The sequence below is a fragment of the Lissotriton vulgaris genome, chromosome 2_1, assembly GCF_964263255.1.
Source record: "Lissotriton vulgaris chromosome 2_1, aLisVul1.2, whole genome shotgun sequence".
NCBI lineage: Eukaryota > Metazoa > Chordata > Amphibia > Caudata > Salamandridae > Lissotriton > Lissotriton vulgaris.
The window spans coordinates 1,468,333,618-1,468,354,250 of NC_141687.1; the positions used below are offsets into that span (position 1 = coordinate 1,468,333,618).

The 20,633-nt window shown below is 47.9% G+C and overlaps 1 protein-coding gene across 3 annotated transcripts in view; it reads right to left on the reverse strand.

The window, feature by feature from the left end:
* Window positions 1–18,132, reverse strand: part of LOC147732765 (uncharacterized) — a 428,345-nt gene extending 410,213 nt beyond the window's left edge. Inside the window, exon 1 of one of the 3 annotated variants that reach the window (XM_086957330.1) lies at window positions 18,012–18,132. Coding sequence is in view for 2 of the 3 variants with exons in the window: in XM_086957328.1 (XP_086813454.1) it covers window positions 16,140–16,166 (27 nt within the window). In the remaining variant the exon portion in view is untranslated. Of the gene's footprint in view, window positions 1–16,139; window positions 16,531–18,011 lie in introns of those variants that run through there. The other 2 variants (XM_086957328.1, XM_086957329.1) reach the window with 2 other exon arrangements.
* Between the last annotated feature and the right edge of the window lie 2,501 nt (window positions 18,133–20,633).

The window sequence follows — 20,633 nt, forward strand, 5'->3', positions numbered from 1 at the left end:
ACGGGGGAAAATGCAGTAGATAGCATCTTGAGTAAATCAATTAATAATGGGCCCATCCGCACACAAGATCAGATAGTGGTTTCTGAGCGGGAACCTCAAAATCCAAACAAACGTAAGAGAGGTGGCACCCATAGGAAAGGAGCAAGATCTAAGATAGCGAAGCCAGCACCATCTAAAACCCAGACAATTCCTACTAAGCAAAAGGGCCCCCAATCAGCTGATGTGGGACAGAAAATTTTCTCTTTCAATGCCAACAATAATGACCGTCTTCTGGGGGAAATTGAAAAACTAGTCCAGATGCTCTTGTTACCTGTCTTAGAGAAAATTCAGATTGTCAATCTAAAACTAGATCAACTGGAACACATCATTTCCCTCAATACCAAATCTCTTGAAACTCTAGCAACTAAGAATAAATCACCTGAAGAGGGGGGTATAAATAATAAGAATAAAACTGCCAATCTTAGCAATAGTGATCCAAAAAAGGGGGGAGAGAACAAAAACACGAATAAAAATTCTAAAACACCTACAACTAGTAATCCTAAGGTGGTACCGGTCCCTCTAGTTCGAACAAAGCCTATACCACAACCTCGTTCTAAACCTGCTGTGGTGGATACTGCAGGGACCTCTAGCCAAAAAACGGGTAATGTAGCACCAACAACAGAAGCCACTACCCTTAAACAGGGAACTACACAAGGGCCCAAACAAACATCTTTACAGGGGCCCGCAAAAAACGATAACGAGAGAGTACACAGAAAGAAACCACCACCTTTGAACTTGCCCCCAGACTCAGCCCCTTTTATGGTCATACTTACTGGAGTACCCCTACTTCTTCCTAATAAAACGGAATCAACTCAGGAACTAAGAAACAAAATAACACATTGGCTCAATGTTAACAGACCACTTCCCCCTGGCTCTAAAACAAACATACTTAGTGTACGTAGAGTCCCCTGGGTGGGCCCGAGTGAGAAGGATCTCGAGGGGGATTGCATCTTGATTAACTTTAGTAACACCTGGGTAAAAGATATCATCTGCAGCAAACCGGGATTTGCTAGAGTTTGGGATATCCAGTGTATAGGTCTGGAATATTTCTACCCAAACTTGAGCTTTGTACCCCAAACTCTCCCTTATAACAACGCTAGGCAGGCATTCAACAATGAAATGTATCCTGTGTGGGCCCGCAGAAATAAGGCCATATGGCCTAGCCAAAATAACTGGGGACCCCCGCAACAGAGTGATGCCTTCTCTTGGGGTCCAACTCATAGCAACAACTACTCTCTGCAAACTTGGCACAATGACCTAAGACCAAGATACCAAGGGGAGGACTATGTAGGATGGCCCCTAAATAATGTTCCTTTAAGAAATCGCTTCGACCCACTTGTAGGCATGGAAGAGATAGATTGACCATCACAAAATCCTCCTAGTATCATTAACAATCTAGTAATAGGAGAGCTCAGTCAGATGGAGAAGGGGGATAGTGGAAACGACAACTCATGGGAGATTGCTTCCACTGGTGATGATCGCACCTCTAATGCCCAAGTTCTCAAGGCATCTCCTACCAAAGAATGCGATTTAAGTCCAATCCTTTTTAGGCATAACCTGGATGTTTTACCCGAACCAGACAGGAAAAATAAAAATGATCAAAGAATGGGTTTAATTTCTTGGAACATTGCTGGACTCGCATCAAGACTGGAGGATGAGGCATGGCTGGACTTTGTGGGTGATTGTGACATCTTGTGCCTGCAGGAAACATGGAGCCGAACCGCCCAAAGTATGGAGGGTTTTCAAGCCTTTAACACCCTAGCAACACCCTCACAAATGGGTAGGGCAAAGGGTGGCCTAATGACAGCAACCTCCTTAAAATTATGCAAACTTGCAACTTCTATAATAGTTGACTCACCGTGGTTTCAAGTGTTAATGTTGGACAATCTGTTTCCTGAACCTCTGTTGCTGATTAATTGGTACTACAACATCTTTGACAATAATGAGACAACCGTAATTTCAGAATTGGAAAAGGCCATAGCCAGGGCACGCCAAGAACGACCCCAACTATTTGTCATCTGGTTGGGAGACTTTAATTGCTCACTATGCGCCCATGGGGATTCAAAGGTGTGTGGTTTGACAGATTCACACGATCAACCACTGTTACATTTTAAACACACACCCCAGGGGGATGCGTTAAATAACATCATTATTTTAAATGATTTATGCATAGTGGAGCCCTGGGTTGGTCCAAATTCTGTTCCTATACCGACGTTTCAGGGAACCAGAGGTACTATGAGTTTTATTGATTTTGTAATTGTCTCTAGTGGGCACTTTTGCTATGTTGATAAGCTGGAAGTAATCCCTAATGCTGCCAGTGACCACAATCCTCTAATTTTAACCTTGTCTTGTCCTGTTAAATCCAAACATTCTGTTTGGGAGCAACCGGTAAAGTATAGTAGAAATCAAGGTATTACCCTTAAATGGGGCAAAATAGATGCGGTGGGTCTTGAGGCAGAGATCCTAAATGGATATAGTGCTGAATATGAGGCATGTCTCATACCTACAACCAGTCCAGAAGAGGTTATAGGTAACTTTGAATCTTTATGTGGTCATGTAGCAGAACGCCTCATAAAACCAATTGGAAAAAATAAAAAGTTAGGCCCCAGATGGTTTGATGCTGCATGTTCAGCAACGCATAGATTGCTGAAAGCAGCATTAAAACAAAAACCCAGGGACATAGAATCGGTTAGAGCTGCTAGACTGGCCTACAAAGAAGCTATTAAATCAAGGAAGTTGGACTTAAAAAATCAAGCCTGGGAAGATCTAGAAAAGTCCACGGAATTAAAAGATAGCAGGCTTTTCTGGGAAGTCATCAATCGCCCCCTTTTTGCAAATAATGGTATGGACAACATTGTGATGGAGATTGATTGTGAATCATGGGAAACCCACTTTGGGAACATTTTTAACCCACATAAAATCCAATCGGATGAGCTATTGTCAGAAGATGCAAGGGTATCTGTGGTTCCCCAATCTTCTCTTTCCCTGAGTTCATCGCTGACCCTGCAAGAAGTGGAGGATGCTCTATTGAAGGGCACACCACTAAAAGCACCCGGCCCCGATCGAGTACCCTTGGACTTTTTTAAGCACAACGTCAAGGTCTGGGCACCAGTGTTGTTGAATGTTTTTAAAGCAGTTGTCACTAGCCATATTCCGGCATCATGGAAGGAGGCAGTGGTGGTGCCAATTTTTAAGAAGGGCGATAGATCAGACCCCCGATGCTATCGCCCAATTTCATTAATTGATGCATCATGCAAGATCTTGGGCAGGGTTATTTTAGCAAGACTAGAATCATGGGCGGACTCGGTGGGCCTCATTGTGAATTCCCAATATGGATTCAGAAAAGGCAAAGGCACTGTTGAACAGTGCCTTAACCTGGCCCTAATTATTGGGAAATACACGAAGGCAAGAAAATCTTCAATCCATCTTGCTTTTATGGACCTCTCAAGTGCTTTCGACACTGTGTGTCGTAGCAAGTTATGGCAAATGATGGAGGTCATGGGTTTCGAGGAACCCTTGGTCACTCTGCTTCGCAGACTTCACGAATCTACCACTGTGGCCATAAGGTTTGGACCAGGAGGAGAGAAAACTAAGTCTATTCTCTCGACTGAGGGCGTCCGTCAAGGATGCATATTAGCTCCTTTTTTATTCCTTGTATACACAAATGGCTTGGAAAAATACTTGTTGGACCACTGTCACGATTTTCCAAAAATTAATGGCAGAAGCATTCCAATGCTTTCCTATGCCGATGATACGGTACTCATGACACTTACAGCAAACAGTATGCAGCATTGCCTCGATGCCTTTCATAAATTTATGTTGGACCTAGACCTTAAAGTAAATTTTGCTAAATCTTTTATTATGGTCTGTGGCCCTAAGGGCACCAAGAGCAGAAAGTTTGTAGTAAGTAACTCCGTCATTGACAAGGTTGAAAATTTTAATTATTTGGGAAACCTTTTTTTTTTTTGAAAATTCTTTATTGTCAGGAGTTTAGAAGAGATATTCATATCGGCATTTTGTAGTTGCAGCGACATAACAGTATTATGATCCCCCGGTGGGGAAAGGATTTAACACAGATTGTATCAACATTTATCATTTCCATGTAAGGCCCAGTAGTTAAGAAGTGAATAAACAGACATATGTATAGGCTTTCCGGTTTTCGGTTAAAACCGACTCTGACCGACAATACACTACTGGAAGAAAATCAGGTGACCCGGTTTAAACCGAGTGTCACTGATTTTCATAGGTGTTGCACTGTTTGGCCACATGATGGAGCCAAAGCATTGCAACACAAAACTCACAACATCGTATGGCGGAATCTGCCGCTAGAGGCACGAAGAGCGACGTGAAAGAAAATCTTAGAGAGGAGCAGCAGCAGCGCGTGAGTACAGAGGCAGACTCGTGATCTAAGAGCACGCCGGTTGGAGTCTCCAAAGTACCGGGGTAGCAAAAGAGGCTGGCACCAGAGAGGGCTAGAGAAGGGGGGGCTGCACATTTGAGCTCACATACACGGTAACTAGGAAAAAGGTGAGGAGCTGTATTTCAGCTATCCCGAGCTAACTGACAGCCAGAGAAAGGCAGGCGAGGGGGGACACTGCAGCCGCGAGCTCCCTGACAGCCCGGGGAGGGGCCAGGCATCCTCGAGAACAGTGACATGGCAGGCAGGACAGTTATGGAGCGTACAGCGCTGCATCAAATTAAAGGAAAAAGAAAAACGGATCTTAATCACTCTATCTCGTAGAGGAATAGCCAATGTATTTGTCACAAAATAGAACAGAAAATGTACTTCAGAAACATTCTGGCTGGCGCTGCCTGGGGCATCTAATGGAAACTGTGGTAGCGTGAGTGGCAGGAGAATGTTACAACACAGGGGACGTAGACTAACGGGCGCTCCGGGAGGGACAATGGGAATGGGGTTAACCTCTACATAATCCTGCCCAGGGAGACACCAGGCCTTCCTTGATGTTTGATAGGAACCTGAAGAGAAGGAGATGCTAACCATGCCAGTGGCGTGGAAGCACTCGCCATGAGTCCTTAAACTGCATCTGACTCCGCAACTACTCCCCTGCTCGCCACTTGTCTTTAACACCTATTCACTGATCGCAGCATGTGGTGGCAGAGCACTGCGCGCTCCAGGCGCTAAATCCATTAAGCATGAGCGGGTTGCTGGTGGTCTGCTTGATTTCCCTGGCAATGTTATTGGGGTGCTTCCTCCTCTGTCTCATACCTCTGGCCATTAAACTCTCCGAGGCAAGCGCATTCATTCAACATGGAACATATTTAGGATTCCAGGAAGGCGGCCATTAACAGTTTGTTCTCTGCAGCCTTCAGATTTTATCAGCAGTGACCTGCCCAGGCTGGCATTGTTTAAAATACCATTGTTCAACACCAGGATCCCTAAGTGGCCGCAATTAGTACATAAAACTGTGGTGCAGAATCTACATATCAATTCAAGTGCTGGCCTATTTACGAAAAATGGCCCAGTTACTTAAACGCTCGCTGCTAACACCTGTGTGTGACGTGCAAGTCAGAGGGTGAAATTCCGTCATCCTTTTGATCCTTCTGAGGTCGTCAAGTTGATTACCATTACGGTGGGAAATTTGGGCTTATCTGACAAAAATGGTGCCTTGAGGCCATTCACGTCGCCAAGTGGGTGTGACCTTTTTACACTTCACTTTACACTTGTTTTCACTCATCAGACGAATCACTGTGGAATCTTTAGCAAAGGGCTGTGGCCTGTAGCTGTACAAACCATCAGCCGAGAGGGGCGCTGCGGGAGGCCGTTCAGAGCAGATGGTCCGCCCTGCTGTGTTTTTGATAGGAAAAGAGGTAACATTTGCAGCCAGGTCAAAGAGACAGTGTGCAGCTAAACAAATTGTTCTCAGAAGTGCATGGGCGCTGGAGCGAGCCCTGCTGCCGGCGAGGCTGTATGTCACCGTAATGCCATGACTTTGTGTTTTTTTTTCTTTATGAAAGGCAAAAAAAAGAAACAGGATCAGAAATCTGTAGCCCTGACATTATGCGTGCATTGTGACCAGATAAATCTCATTGGATAGCGTTATTCCACAGATAATTTCTTCACTAGCATTTAGGCAGGCACTATCTACTGGGACAGGTGCAGGCACGTTTACAGAACAATGCCTCACCATGGTTTGGAAAGAGGCATGGAGAAAGACACAGTGTGTAGTTAAAAGCATTTCAAAATGGGTTAAAGGAAACGGGAGCCAGAAAAGAAAGAGTATTTTGAAAGGTACAAGTTAATTTAAAAATAAGAAAGAACAAATAAAGTAAATAGGCAATTTGAAAAGTAATAAAGAAAATAAAAAAGCAAAACAAAGAAGCACAAGCATGAATAAAAAAGCAAAGTGTGTACAGTAACTGCAAAAAGATGACAGAAGGTGCAAAAGTAGGAAATTAAAAGAGGTTTAAAAGTAAAACAAAATTGATCCCACACATATTAGTATTATCATGTTCACTAGGCAAAGAGGTACGCAGTGATACACTCTCTGGCAATTATTTGTGAGTGTGATAAGAACAGCTCTCATGGGAAGCCAATGGATCTCTCACTACACATGCTCCCCTAACTCAATACCTGGTATTAGCACTCTCAATTTGAGGTACGAGGTGGAATGAAGGCCCGACATCCCTTGTATGTACACCCCCATTGGCCTGCCTGTGGTGGCCTGGCGCAGAGGTGTCAGGGGAAACCACTGCTTCTGGGCCGGTCCGGCATATGGGGAGCCGAGGTGTGACTGGCCCAAGGGCCAGAGCAACACCAGGCCCCCTGCCTGGCTCACATGGGGGAGAGGAGCTGTTGTGGTCTGCCGCACCCGAACATGGGTACTTTAGAGATCTTTAAAAGACCATTTACTTAACCCCTTTGGCGCTTATGACGGAACCGTTCCGTCACGCGCCTCAGGCGAGCTGCGCTAGTGACGGAACGGTTCCGTCACGGCCCACTCGTCGCGCCTGCGCGGCGCTGATTTCGCGCCTGCGTGGCGCGTTCTATTGAGCGGGCGCATTCGTGACGGAACCGTTCCTTCACTAGCACAGCTCACCCGAGGTGCGTGACGGAGCGGTTCCGTCACAAGCGCAGGTGAGCCGTGCGACCCCCCCCCACCCCATAGCACTGCGGCGGAATTGCCGCCGCAGTGAAGGGGTTAACAAGGTTTCATTGTTCTTTCATCCCTTCTTAGAGCCCCTACAGCTACACTCTGCTGATTTCGACTCTAGTTGCGCCTCTGGGAGCTATGTAAATATGTAAACTATGTAAAGTATATTTACTCCCTCATGACCCTCTGTTGTACATTTAGACTCTGTATCCTTTATCTCCTTGTACTTCTGCTCAGCTCCTGGAAGCAGCTTAGGGGCATATTCTCAAGGACTTATCGCCGATTTATCGGGACTTTAGCACGTCAAATGTGGCAATGGATTCATCGCCCCATTCCAATGCTGGTGCAAACTGCCAACATTGCCAGTTTTTCAGTGATAGCTGCCGCAAAAAACATCGCCACGATGAGAGCGGCAACTAACGCTAATGAAATGCAGAGTAGGCATACCCATCCAAAAATATAGGAAAACACCACTTCACGATATTGGGAAGGAAAGAGAAAGTGCAAATGACCCCAAGGACTCACTGAAGAATTATTGTATGGTGTACTACAATAAGTTTGACTTGTATAACTGTATGTGAATGAAGAAAGCAAGCATTAATAAAAGCGAAGTGTTCCATAAACACCGGTAAAACACTGTTTCAGTTGTTTTTTATGGCGCGAAAAATGAGTAATCACTGAAAAGCACTGTTTTTTTGAGGTATTGAAATCACTGGAAAACACTGAAAAAACACCACCAGAATTTACCAAAAATAGAAACTGAAAACAGGAAAGCCTACATATGTATCACAAGGCCCAATTTCACCCCTTCTTCTTGACGCCCATCCCGCCCATATTTTTTCGATTCAGAAGGCTAACTTCCCCCATACATGGTATTAGCGGGGACATATAAGAATAAAGAAAACAAGTCTAAAAAACCCAACAACGGTCATCATTTTACCAATACTTGTGTACGTTCAGATACACTATCCCACAGGCTTACACATTCAGCATTCCGTCTGCAGTAGCGGTGCATGCCCTCCGCCTCCCAGCCCCTCCCCTGTTTATGCTAGCACATCCATAGCCACTAGTCCTCATCTTCCTCCGATTGAGTCCTCACCCTCCGGCAATGCCTCACATGGGTCACCCCTGTATGCGTTCCATGGCAACCATACTCTATTCCATTTGCGGGGGCAGGCTCTCAATACATACACTGCTCTCTCCTTTACCATGAGAAGGTCCATGTTTCTTATCCACCCTGCCACCGTCGGCAGTTCTGGAGCGCCCCACCTCTGTGCAATGTCACGTTTGGCCACTGTCACTGCTAGGGTGACCCACAGTTGTCCATACCTGTTAAAGTCCGTAGGGTCCCAAATGTTCAACAGGCATTTACGAGGTTCCGGTAGGACAGAGACATTGATGGCCTGAGAGACTGTGCGCATAATCTGACGCCATAGTTCCCTGATTTGTGGACATTCCCATAACGTGTGTAGGAGAGTTCCCTCCTCCCCGCATCCCCTGAGGCAGTATGGGTGTGGCGCTCTCTGTATTTTGTGGAGTAGTGTGCGAGTGTAGTAGGTGCGGTGTAGCACCTTGAGCTGCACCAGGCGGAATCTGGCTGATATGCCCACTTCCCTCGGCGAGGCCAGTGCCTCATTCCACTCCGTTTCATCCATGTCGCCCAGCTCGTCCACCCATTTCTCTTTAAGTTTGTGTGTGGGATCTGGCATGTTGTTAATCAATTTTTTGTACGTGAGTGAGGTCGCTTTTTGCTCCATGAATTCAGTGAGCAGCCTATCCTCAAGTGGCGATGATTCTGGGAGTGTGGTGTCCGGTGGGATCGCTTGCAGTAATGCATGCCGGATTTGTACATAGCGGTACGTTTCAGTGGGCCCCAGGCCGTATTGTTGCTGGAGGTGCTGGAAGGGAATAACCGTGCCCTTGTCCCAGAGGTCCCCAACTACCGAGATCCCTATGTCGTCCCACCTCGCAAATCCCTTACAGGTCCGTAGGTTACCCAGTGTTTTAGTGTCCCACAGCGGTGTCAGCCTGGTGATTTTACCCTTCCACCCTAGGCGTGATTGTGCCGTATGCCAGATTGTCGCTGTGTGGAGTGTTGGGCCTAGCAGGGTCTTTACCTGCAGGTAGTTGTACAGCACCGAGAGCATGCCATCAGTCCCCAGTTGCGACCAGTCCGCCTTGTATGCGGGGTCGTCCCGTGAAACGTGAATCCAATGATTAATAACTTTAAGCTGTGACGCCCAGTAATATAGTTGGAGATTGGGTAATGCAATACCCCCCTCGTACCAGCTCTTCACCAGTTTTGCCTGCGCTATTCGCGCCGGACCATTACTCCACAACAGGTTGGAGACCAATGCCACTACCCGTCTAAAATACTGTGGGTTAACCACATAAGGGGAGTTTTCTAGCACATACAGAAATCTCGGGAGAGCCATCATTTTATAGAGCGCCGCGCGCCCTAAGAGGGTCAGCGGCAGCGTCGCCCAGTATTGGACATCAGCACGCAATCTTTGCAGAGGCGGCTGCAGGTTTTCGATATAAAACTGTTTAGAGTCCTTCGTCACATAAATACCTAAGTACTTAAAGGAGGAGGTGGTTACTGTGAGAGGACAATTAGCCGGCAGCACCGGAGCCGGGCCAGTAAGGACATAGAGTATAGACTTGGACCAGTTCAGGGTATATCCCGAGGCCCTGCCGTGTTCATCGCAGATTGCCAATAGGGCGGGGACCCCCTCAGTTGGGCCGGTCATGTATACTAACATGTCGTCGGCGTACAATGAGACTTTGTCCTCCCACCCGTCGCTCCAAGTGATTCCCCGAAATAACGGCGTCGATCTAAGTAGGATTGCCAGTGGCTCCAGTACTATCGCAAACAACAGGGGCGACAGCGGGCACCCCTGTCTAGTTCCCCTCCCCAGTGGAAAGGTCGAGGATATACGTCCATTTGCAACCACCTGTGCCATCGGTTGGGCGTAGAGCAGTCGCACCCATGCCATATATTGGGGCCCGAAGCCCATGCGGGTTAGGACAGCAAAAAGGTATTCCCACTCTACCAAATCAAATGCCATTTTAGCATCTAGGGAAAGTATCACAGCCTGCTCCGTAAGAAGATGCGCCTTCGCCAGTACCCCATGGACCCTCCGTAGATTTAGCGCTGTGCTTCTGTGTGGCATAAAGCCCGATTGGTCAGGGTGTATTAGGGTACTCAGATGTTTGGTTAGGCGACTGGCCAGGAGCTTCGCCAGGACCTTTGCCTCTGCGTTGAGCAGTGAGATGGGTCGGTACGAGGCACTGTCTGTTGGTGGCTTGGTTGGTTTGGGGATGGCCACAATGGTGGCCGTGCGTTGATCGAGTGGAAGCAGCGCCTTTTTTGCGCTGTCGTTATACATGTCTAAGAGGGGCTTGGCCAGCACAGAGTCCATCGTCTTATACCACTCCACAGGAATTCCGTTTGGGCCTAGGGCTTTGCCTGACTGCAGCGCCTGTATTGCCAACTGGACCTCTCCCTCTGTGAGGTCTGCATCAAGTTCCTGCTGTGCTTCAGGTGTGAGTACGGGGACAGGGATGTGACCAAGTGATTCTGTGGCCTCCCGCTCAGTGACTGGTCGTGTCGGTGTGTAGATCCCCTGGAAGTGGCGAGCTAGAGTCTGGATTATTTGTTCCGGGTGAGTTTGCAGCACGCCGGTCGCATCGTAGAGCCCGTGTATCCCCTTGTTACTGCCACCTCGTTTGTCCAGCCATGCCAGCATCTTCCCCGCCTTATCGCCCACATCATAGATTCTGTGCGCCGTGTTCGCGAGGTGTCCTTTGGTGATCACAGTGAGGTGTGCCTGGTGCTGCTGCTGACGGAGCTGTAGTTCATGAAGCGTCTCTGGGGTGGGGTCTGCCATATGCGCAGTATTCGCCGTGTGTAATGCTAATTCCAGATTGGCCAATGTAGCCCTAGACTCCCTTTTATGCCCAGTAATGGCAGATATGGACGCCCCTCTGAGGACCGTCTTGTAAGCCTCCCACAGAACTGAGGGTGAGGTGACCGACCCTGTGTTCTCAGTGAAATAGTGTGTGGTGGTTAACTTGAGTTTTTTCCTAATGGTAGGGACCTGCAGATAATTGGGATAGATCGGGTACAGCCTAGCCCGTTTACAATCTTTGGTAGAAATGTGAAGGGAGACCGGGGAGTGATCGGAGATTCCTCGTGGTAGAATATCAATACTATCCACAGAGCTCAGTCCAACCCCCAGAAAGAAGAAGTAGTCAATACGTGAGAGGCTGTTGTGGGGTGCAGAGTAGTGTGTGTATTGCTGCGCTGTAGGGTTCAGGTGACGCCAGATGTCTGTGAGGCCCATCGCTGACAAGAATCCCGGAAGTGTGGCAGACCCTCTTTGGCGATCCCGCTGGGGAAAGGTGTCTAGTAGGGGGTCTGTGATGGCATTGAAGTCACCCCCCAGGATCATGTCCCCCTCTGGGAGATCAATAAGGAATCGGCTAAGTGCCGGCAAGGCTGTAGCATGCAGTGCTGGGGGGATGTATACAGATATCACATTCAAGGCCCTCCCCTCCCACTGGCCTGAGAGTGCTGCGAACCGTCCCTGATCATCTGTCTTGTGGCCAGTGACTAAGAAGGGGGAATTGTTTCTGAGGAGTATCCCGGTGCCCCTGGAACCTGAGGTAAACTCGGAGTGTACTGCCATGGTGTACCCACGCCTGTTCAGAGCCTTACAGGTGGTCCCTGCCAGATGTGTTTCTTGCAGCAGCACTAGGTCTGATCGATTACGTTTAACAGTTTGCAGCACCAGACCCCGTTTAATTTTGTCCCCCAACCCCCTGACATTCCATGTAAGGAGCTTCAGTGGGGGCACCATTGTCGTTACAGGGGTACCCAATGCGGGTGTAGCTCGATCATGTCGTGCCATTTGAGTGTATGAACCGTGTTCTCTATGTGCAGCAGGATAAGGACGCCAGAACGCGGAGGCGGTGCATGCCGCCCATAGTGAGTAGTGTTCCCGTGCCTTGTAAGATTGCAATGATGATGACCATAAAACTTAACTTTAACTTGAATCTCGTAACTCCCATCCCTCCACCCCCTCCCTGCTCCCCTGCACCACGGACGAAGTCCCGCCCGCATCCCCAACTTGGCAGAGTGCTTTTGTCCCCCCCCTATCTAGTCTTACTTGCTTGTGGGGTTGGTGAGTCCCCTACAGGCTCCGGCCAAACCCGCCCTACTCAGTTCCATCGGCCCAAGGTCCCAAGGGCTGTGTCCAGATCTTGGTGCTTCCAGTGTAGCCATTCAGCCCCTGCTAGGCTGACCCGAATCAAATGGGTCCCTCTCGAGATCGGATTCCAGGCCCCCGGCCGCGCCCTGCTCAGTGGCCGGGCTGGCCGCACGGTGTTCCGGTGTCTTCTCATTACGGCGGTCCTGGCGGTCTTTATGTGGGCGGTGAGGCTTGCCCGCCGGTCTCCAGCCATCCAGCCATTCTCGTGCCACCTCAGGATTGTCGAAGAACCATGTCCTCCCCTCGGCCACAATCCGCAGTTTGGCGGGGAAGAGCATTGAATAGGGTAGTTCCCTGTCTCGCAGCGTCTTTTTGACTTCATTGAAGGATTTTCGACGCCTGGCCACCTCGGCCGTGTAGTCCGGGAAGAATGCCAGCGTGGAGTTCAGGATTTTCACCGGCGGCGCCACCCTGGCCGCCTGCAAAATGGCGTCCCGGTCCCTAAAGTTGAAGAGCCTGGCCAGCACCGGTCGCGGTGCGGCCCCTGGTTTGGGCGTACCCCCCGGGACCCGATGAGCCCTCTCGATGGAGAAGAAGGCGGACAGGCCTTTAGGTTGCAGTTTGGTCTTAATGAGGTCTTCGATGTACAGGTCCATGGCCCCCTTCCCCTCCGATTCCGGAAGGCCTAGGATGCGGACGTTATTTCTTCTCGAGCGTCCTTCCTGGTCATCCAGTTTTTCTTGTAGTTGTTTAGTGGTCCTTTCTAGTCGCTCCATCGCCACCTGAAGGTCTGAAGTGTCTTCAATGAGGGATTTCGTGACCACCTCCACTTGCGACACCCTCTCCGACATTTTCTTAAAATCCGCTCGTAGCAGGTTCACCTCAGTGGAGATGGTGCCTACCGTCGCCTGGACGTCTGTGAGAGTTCTCATTATGGCTTCCAGTGTGACTTTTCCAGTGCCATTGGCGTCAGAGGAGGCACCGGCGGAGTGCCGTCCAGGTCCCTGTGAGTGGCCGTTCTGGGCATAGGCGAATTTATCAAGCTTTGCCTGCGTCGTTGTCATGCTCCTCGTGTTTTTGCCCGTCATGTTGGCTTGCTTGGGTTGACAGTGTCCGGTCCTTCAAATGTTCCCGGCCCGGCCACCCACCGTGTAGGCCTTCCCCTTGGTGGTCGCCGTCTAAGCAGTCGGTAAAGGAGCGGGAGCCTCAGGGCCCAGGTCGATCCCGGCCTGAAGTGTAGCCTTATTGTGGCTGCCGTTGGAGTCAGCAGAAGGGTTCTCGCGGTGCTGGTGGCGGCGTGCGCATCTCTCGCATGCCGCACTGTTTCCCCGCTCCACGTGGGTCGCGCCGCCGCCTTCTAGGGCTGCAATGGGTAACCGGGGACTGGCGCCACTACGGTGTATTCGGCCCTTCTGCCCCACGGTGGTCCGGAGTAATGTTCAGTGCTGTGGGGGGACTGCGTCGACCCAGGCGTCCTACCTTGCCGTATTTGTCTGGGCGTCCGCCCAGTGGCGCAGATCCAGGACTGCTTCGACGTTGTGCGGGGCCTCGCTCGCCCTTGATATCTTTGAAGTCTTGGCTCAGTGGGACCGGAGGTCGCTCCCAAGTGCAGCGTTATGAGAGCGCTGTGGTGGAACTGGGCGCCAGGCGGGGAGGAGCGGGCGCCGGCCGAGGCTGACTTCTTCCGGCCGGGCAAGGTGCGCTTCCGGTCGGCCTGTCTCCGTACGTTAGGCCGGTGCTGCTGAGTCGTCGTAGGCCTCGTCTCGCTGTCGGCGGACGGAGCACTTCCTGGCGTCGGATTTGCGCCGAGAGCGGCTCGTTGTGCGCCGCTCGGTTCCCGGAGCCGATTTCACCCCTTCAGGCAGGTCAGTATACGGATGTGCATGCGGATTATTGCGCGGGCCGGATTGCCTTGCGGAGCTCCCGAGTTAAGCTGCCGCCATGTTCGGCAGTTGGCCACGCCCCCTTGGGAAACCTTTTTAATCACAAACTAAGTTGGGCCCCGTTAATGAAGATACGAGTCCAGAGTGCTAGTCGCTCAATAGAGGGACTGTTCCGCTTCTGTGGCAAATTAGGCCAAAAACCTATTATACATCTAAAAACTCTGTATAAAGCTAAATGTTTGTCGATTGCTACCTACGGGGCAGGGGTTTGGGGGACAGATAGCCCTGACACAATACAGATTTTGGAAAACAAATTTCTAAAACGTGTATTGGCCATTCCACCAGGCTCCTCAAACAGATTTGCCCACAATGAAATAGGTCTAAGCTATGTGAGTGACATAATTCGTCTTTCGCCCTTATTGCTATGGGGCAAAATATGGTTATCGGAGGATCTCCAGCTTACCAAAGACATCCTCCAGGACTGTCTAAAATTGTCAAACATGAATCAAATCCCCTGGCTATCCTATGTAAACGAAATGTTCCATAAAATAGGCTTGGGTGATACCTTTGACAACCCTGAAAATATACAGGGAGATATTAAAAATGTAATTAAAACCCATTATTGGAAATCATCGGTTGTAAACTCCCTGGACAGTCCATATGCCCCTAAGGCTGTCTTACAGCACCAGTTTTATCTGACCTTCACAAATCATGTGCAATGGCGTTTTTATTTGACAAGATTTAGGCTACACACTTTGCATTTTCTTTTTGCATTTCCTATACAGAGGGGCTGGTGTGAAAAACTGCCCCCTTGTATCTGCAACAACAAAGATAGCCAAAACACAATGCATCTTGTTCTTTTTTGTCCCCTATATAAAGACCCGAGAATCAGGTTTATCAAACCGATTCTCAAGGGGAAACAACCATGCCATTATAAAGAGGGTTATGATTTTTTATTATCCCTGTCATCCCCTGCAGTCTGTTGTGCAATGTTGAATTTTATACGAGTGTCACTCCTGATTAGAAAACGGTATGGCTAAATCTTGCCCCAAGAAACTGACCAGTTGATATGTACACTTTATACTGTTGCATCGTGATCCTCCTTTTACTTGTTTTTTTTAAAAAACACCCTAGCTCAATGAACTATGTACCTCCCCGAATCAACTAATTGAAAGTAAAAATATGGTTTTGTGACTCCATCTGCCAATGAATTTTATAGTGCCATAAACTGTAAAACTGTCTTTCAAAATGAATTTTAAACTGTCTGTAAATGTACTTTTACTTTTATGATTCTTTGTATTGAATCGAATAAAGTTTTGAAATGAAATGAATGATATATGTAAGTGGGTGTGTATGTTTTGAACCGTACTTGGCTAATTGATTAGGCTCCCGCACATTAAATAAGATTTGTGTTTGCGGCCTTGGAAGCATCAACTACTAGAGGTTTGAAACCAACAAAAGCAACTCTGGGTAGTAGGTGGTTCACGTAAAACATAGGAGTGGCATATGAGAAACAGAGAAACCCGGGATTTCAACCAAGGTGCAGAGCAGGTTGGCAAGGGGTGGGTCAGCTTCTTGGGTGGCCACTAAAGGGGCAGAGAAAGACCAGGACTCGGAGCAATGCAGTATGAGCAACATTATGTATCACTATCACACATCAAATGTCTCGCTTACCGCCATGTTCATCATACACAAAATAAACCCTGAACATCTGCAGCACATGCAACCATGCAGTCGAAACCAAATAAAGATTCAATTAGCACTATTTGGGGTTGAACAGATGGTGCGTATACACTAGCGAATTTTCTAAATTAAAGAAACGTACCCCTAAAAAAACGGAGCTGCAGGTTGGAAACAAGTCGCAACAGCTTCGAAAATGATTAATTACTCACCTCGCGTGAATCTTTCCTCGATTCCATTGTGAAACAGCCCTCTCGCTCCCGATGACCAACCAAAACAAACAGGAAACTCTTCTTTAAAAATCCTATCTGTTTCAATGTTACAGGGAAAATCAGTCCACCCTCCCTTGTTCTCAGAAATTAAACGAGAATGAGAATAAAGGACAAACTTCTCAGAAATGAGAGTTAACCATTTCGGTCATGCTCAGTACAGAGAAAGAAACCACTACGCATGCTCCGTTGGAATTAACAGAACAAGCTTGAGTGATCCATGGCGATACTTCCTCTTTCTAGGACACTCAGACACTCTTTGTCTGCACATGCGCACTTCGCGAGGTGCTCCTTTCACCAGGCGCTGCTTACTACTTGCACGTCAACAAATGGTAGAGACGGACATTATTGGAAGACCAGTAAAACTGCCGCGAGAACGTCGACCTGTTCCCTGATTGGTCTATTCTGAGTCTTCCGTCTAATGGGTTGAAGTAGGTTTTTAGGCATCACCTAGGCAGAATTTGCAATGTCTTTTCGCAGGTGCGCAACTAGGTCTTAAATTCGGGGTGGGGGGGTGTTAACGTGTTAACGGGGGCGGGGCTAAAATGGCAGGCAATCAGGATCTGATAATGCTCAGGCCAAGCTAAAAAAAGAAGTGGCAAATTCTGCATTCAAAACTGGACAACAATCAGTTTTATGAAAAGTAAATTGGAGAACAGAGGGTAATGTGAACCATTTATATAACAGACAAGGGATTTGTTCATCTTGCAAGAAAGTGTCACTCAAATACATTATATTGTCTCACAACGAATTAAAATTACACCCTATTTTTTAATGGAATGCCCATGAAACTGGGCTAAAAGAGCCCAGAACATCATGCTACTCTCTGAAAAACCTAGACTGTTCACATATATAATTCACACAAAAAGGGGACTCTGTCCACCCCCCAAAGATGAAGAAGGAATTTGAGATTTTGCAATGTGTCCATTTGCAGTGTTGTTACAAACTATAGCCCCAACAAACATTAATTTATTGGCAGTGCAGACATTAAAGCATGGTGCTTTAATGTATAGGCAGTGCAAGTAGGGGCGGGTGGGGTGCTGTGCAGCAGCACCCCCATAATAACCATTCTGAAATTCAGAGGGTGCATGAGAAATAATAAAGCATTTACATTTTTATAATATCATGTCCAAAGCTGCCAAGGTTTCAGATTGCTATGTGTGACATTTTCATAATTCCAGTGAAATTATGAGTGACATTTCAATGACTATGTGTGACACTTTATCGCAAACAAAATCAAGCAAGGAAGACTAGGAAAACATATAAATAACAGCAATTGCACCCATTTGAGCAACAACACTCTCTAAGAAGATGTTTAAACTGTTGGAAATAACCAGAAACTGAAGCACCTAGTGCCCTTCTAAGCTGACCATACTGTTAAACAAAACAAGGACCCAGATATGCACCACTCATTGGCAGTGCGTGCCGCACCACTGCAAAGAAAAGAAGGTTTCTCTACATTTTAGCAACGGGAGTTATTGTAGTAGGGTCAGATTATGTGTTGCAAAACTTGCGCAATGTGCCACTTGCTCACCTCATGTACAGAATGAGAAATGACTGCTATAAGGGGGGGGGGGGGGGGGGGAAAGAAGGCGATGAGGACTGTTTTCCAGATTGGGTCTCATCACTTGAAATCATACATCATTGGTCGCTGGGGTACTGAATGTATCCGAGGCACAGACTCAGCTACCGAAATTTTTAGCAGGTGTTCCTCTTAATTTCTTCTGCTCTGACAAACGTTAAATTTTATTAAGAGCACTGATCGTTTTACGAGTTCACATGTTATAAGTAATGTTTAATGTTGCACTTGCTTACTTGGATTTGAGGCAGGCTGGTACATGATCTCACAGCTGCAGACAGCAGCCCGGCCCGAGTCACTGACCCCTAATACAGCTGGTCATGAATATACCACACTATGCATTGTGCACAGAGCAGCAGGCCAAAAGTGCATAGGTGAACAGTATTCTCTACAGTGATTAAGGGCGGCAGCAGGCTCACAACAGCGGGTCAGCAGCAGCCAACATAGGGGGGGCGGTAAACTTCAGAGAGGCAGAGGCATGCTGGTGGTGGTGCGAGCGCTGGCATGCTCCTCACCTCAGCTGCCCTGGATCTTTATCATAATAATCTGCTCCTGCCTCTTGTCATGAGTGATCCGTCCAGTGAACGTCGGTGTGCATTATTGAGGGGGCAGCATTGACAAAATAATGAATGCAGAGGGGTGGGCAGTGGCAAATGAAAGAAAAAACTACTGCGCTCACCCTGCCGCGCTGTCCGAGAGTTACAAATACATTGTCTGTTGCAATCACGTGACCTCACCATGTCACGTGATTGCCGTGGTAACCCCGGCCGGCGGTAGCAGCTGGGCTAATTATGAATGCTCATTGCTGCAGACAGGGAGGCAATGAGCCACCAGTTCGGCGCGATGCTCCTGACCTGAGCAGACTTTCACACTACTACAATCACACACTCTGCCAGAGCAGTATCATGCGGTACGCGTTGCGTGCTCATCGGGAGTGCACTGTTTGGCCAGGATAACGACTTCCTTTGCACCAGCGGTGGTGTCAAGGAGGCAATAGAAATGCGTGACTTTACATTTTCGTGCGGTGATGCGGATCACTGCACAAAAATGCGTTAGTATCACGCCTGATGCGTGATACTTGGCAGGGCTGTGTTACATTTGCTGTTCTTCACACTTACTGCCCCATATGAGGTGCTGAAGCGCTTTTTGGTGGGTAGCACGCTACTCTGGAACCCAAACAGAATTAGTAGGGACTGATATAGAGAAATATCAAATTAATCTGAGTGGTGGAGATCTTAGTCTGTTATTTGTATTGAAAAGGAATAGTGGAGCGAGAGAAGAAAGAAGGAAGGGTCTAGAATGTGTTTTTTGGGGGGGGGTCACAGCAGTAGGAGGGGGTTTGGGATGGAGGTGGAAGAGTCAGAGGGAAGGGTTTAGAAAGGCTTGTTTGGGCGATCTGAAAACTAAAATAGGTAGGAGATGATGGAAGGAGGGGTAGAGGAGAGAAGAGTATGGGGTTTAGAATGAATGAAAGAGTGTAGGTAGAGAATATACTGATAGAGGTATAGGGTTAGAAATAGGGCAGTGCATTGGAGAGAGTAGTAGAGTGAGGTTTGAGATGAGTCGGTGGAGGTAGGGAATATATTGTGAGAGATATATGGTGAGATCTAGGGTAGTGCAAAGTAATAAATATAAAGATACTTAAGTACATGAAAGGTATCTAAATGCATACGGAAGGGAATCTATGTAGAACAAAGTTGCATTTAATAAACTAAGACTTTCAAATGTTGTTGTACTTGTATGTTTGTGTAAGGTGTTAGATCATTCTGTACCATTGCAGACCACTATCCCGCCTGAAATAAAGGAAAAAGCTAAAAACCTGTATTTTCATACTATAGTTCCTTCCACCAAGATGAATCTGTTATCCGTTTTATATCTATAGCACAAAGAGGCTCCTAGCGTACATGTTTAACAAATGGCCAAATAATACTAAAGAATGAAGAAAATAACAAAATTAGACCACACACAAGCCAATTTATCTAGTAAAAAAATATGAAATGAAACTAAGAAAAATTAATTATCCTAGTCTAGACTCATGGCCTGGGAAAAAGCCTGGTGTTATATATCAGCTTAACACATTGGGCCTGGCTTCAGATAGAGAAAATTCTTACAAAGAACCAGTAGCGGTCGGTGGTGGGAGTGCTGCCAGGCGCGGTGCGTCCATTTGGGCGGGGGGCAGCTCCCCCCGCCCACAGCTCCCTCGGCGTCTTTGAACTTAAGTAAACTGATTCAGTTTACTTAAGTTCAAAGACACTGAGAGAGAACTGACAATCATGTCAGTCAGCATGACGTCGGACCGCCCACCCCCTTCAGAGTCTGAAGGGGGTGGGCGGTCTGGCGTCATGTTGACTGACATGATTGTCAGACAGTGGGAGCAACAGGCAGCAGCACAACACAAGTGCGCAGGAGTGGGGACGGAGGGCGAATTTTTGCACCGTGCCCACTCATGCGCACTTGTGTTTTGAGTTGTTTGCGCATGTTTGGGCGTGCTGCGGGCGAAGAATAGCTATGCCCTGGCACTGCTGGCAGCACCAGGATTGGCTGAGAGGGGCTGTAGTGGCGCCAACGGACCCAGGGCAGCGCAGACCTGCTCGGGACCGCAGGTAGGATTTTTTAAATGTATTTTAATAACACCCCCCGCGCGTCTGACCCCCCCCCCCCCCCTCCCCCCACCCACCGCGAGCCGCGATTGAATTACAGTGACTATTACCAGTGCAGTGCTTAAATTATGTCGGCAGGTGCAGGTGGGCCACATCAATACTCATTTTTGGAGACCGGGACTCGTTATTATTTCATTATCAGACGTTGCACCAGAGTAGGGGAGGGGAATTAAATAAACGGAGAAGGAAGGAGGAAGA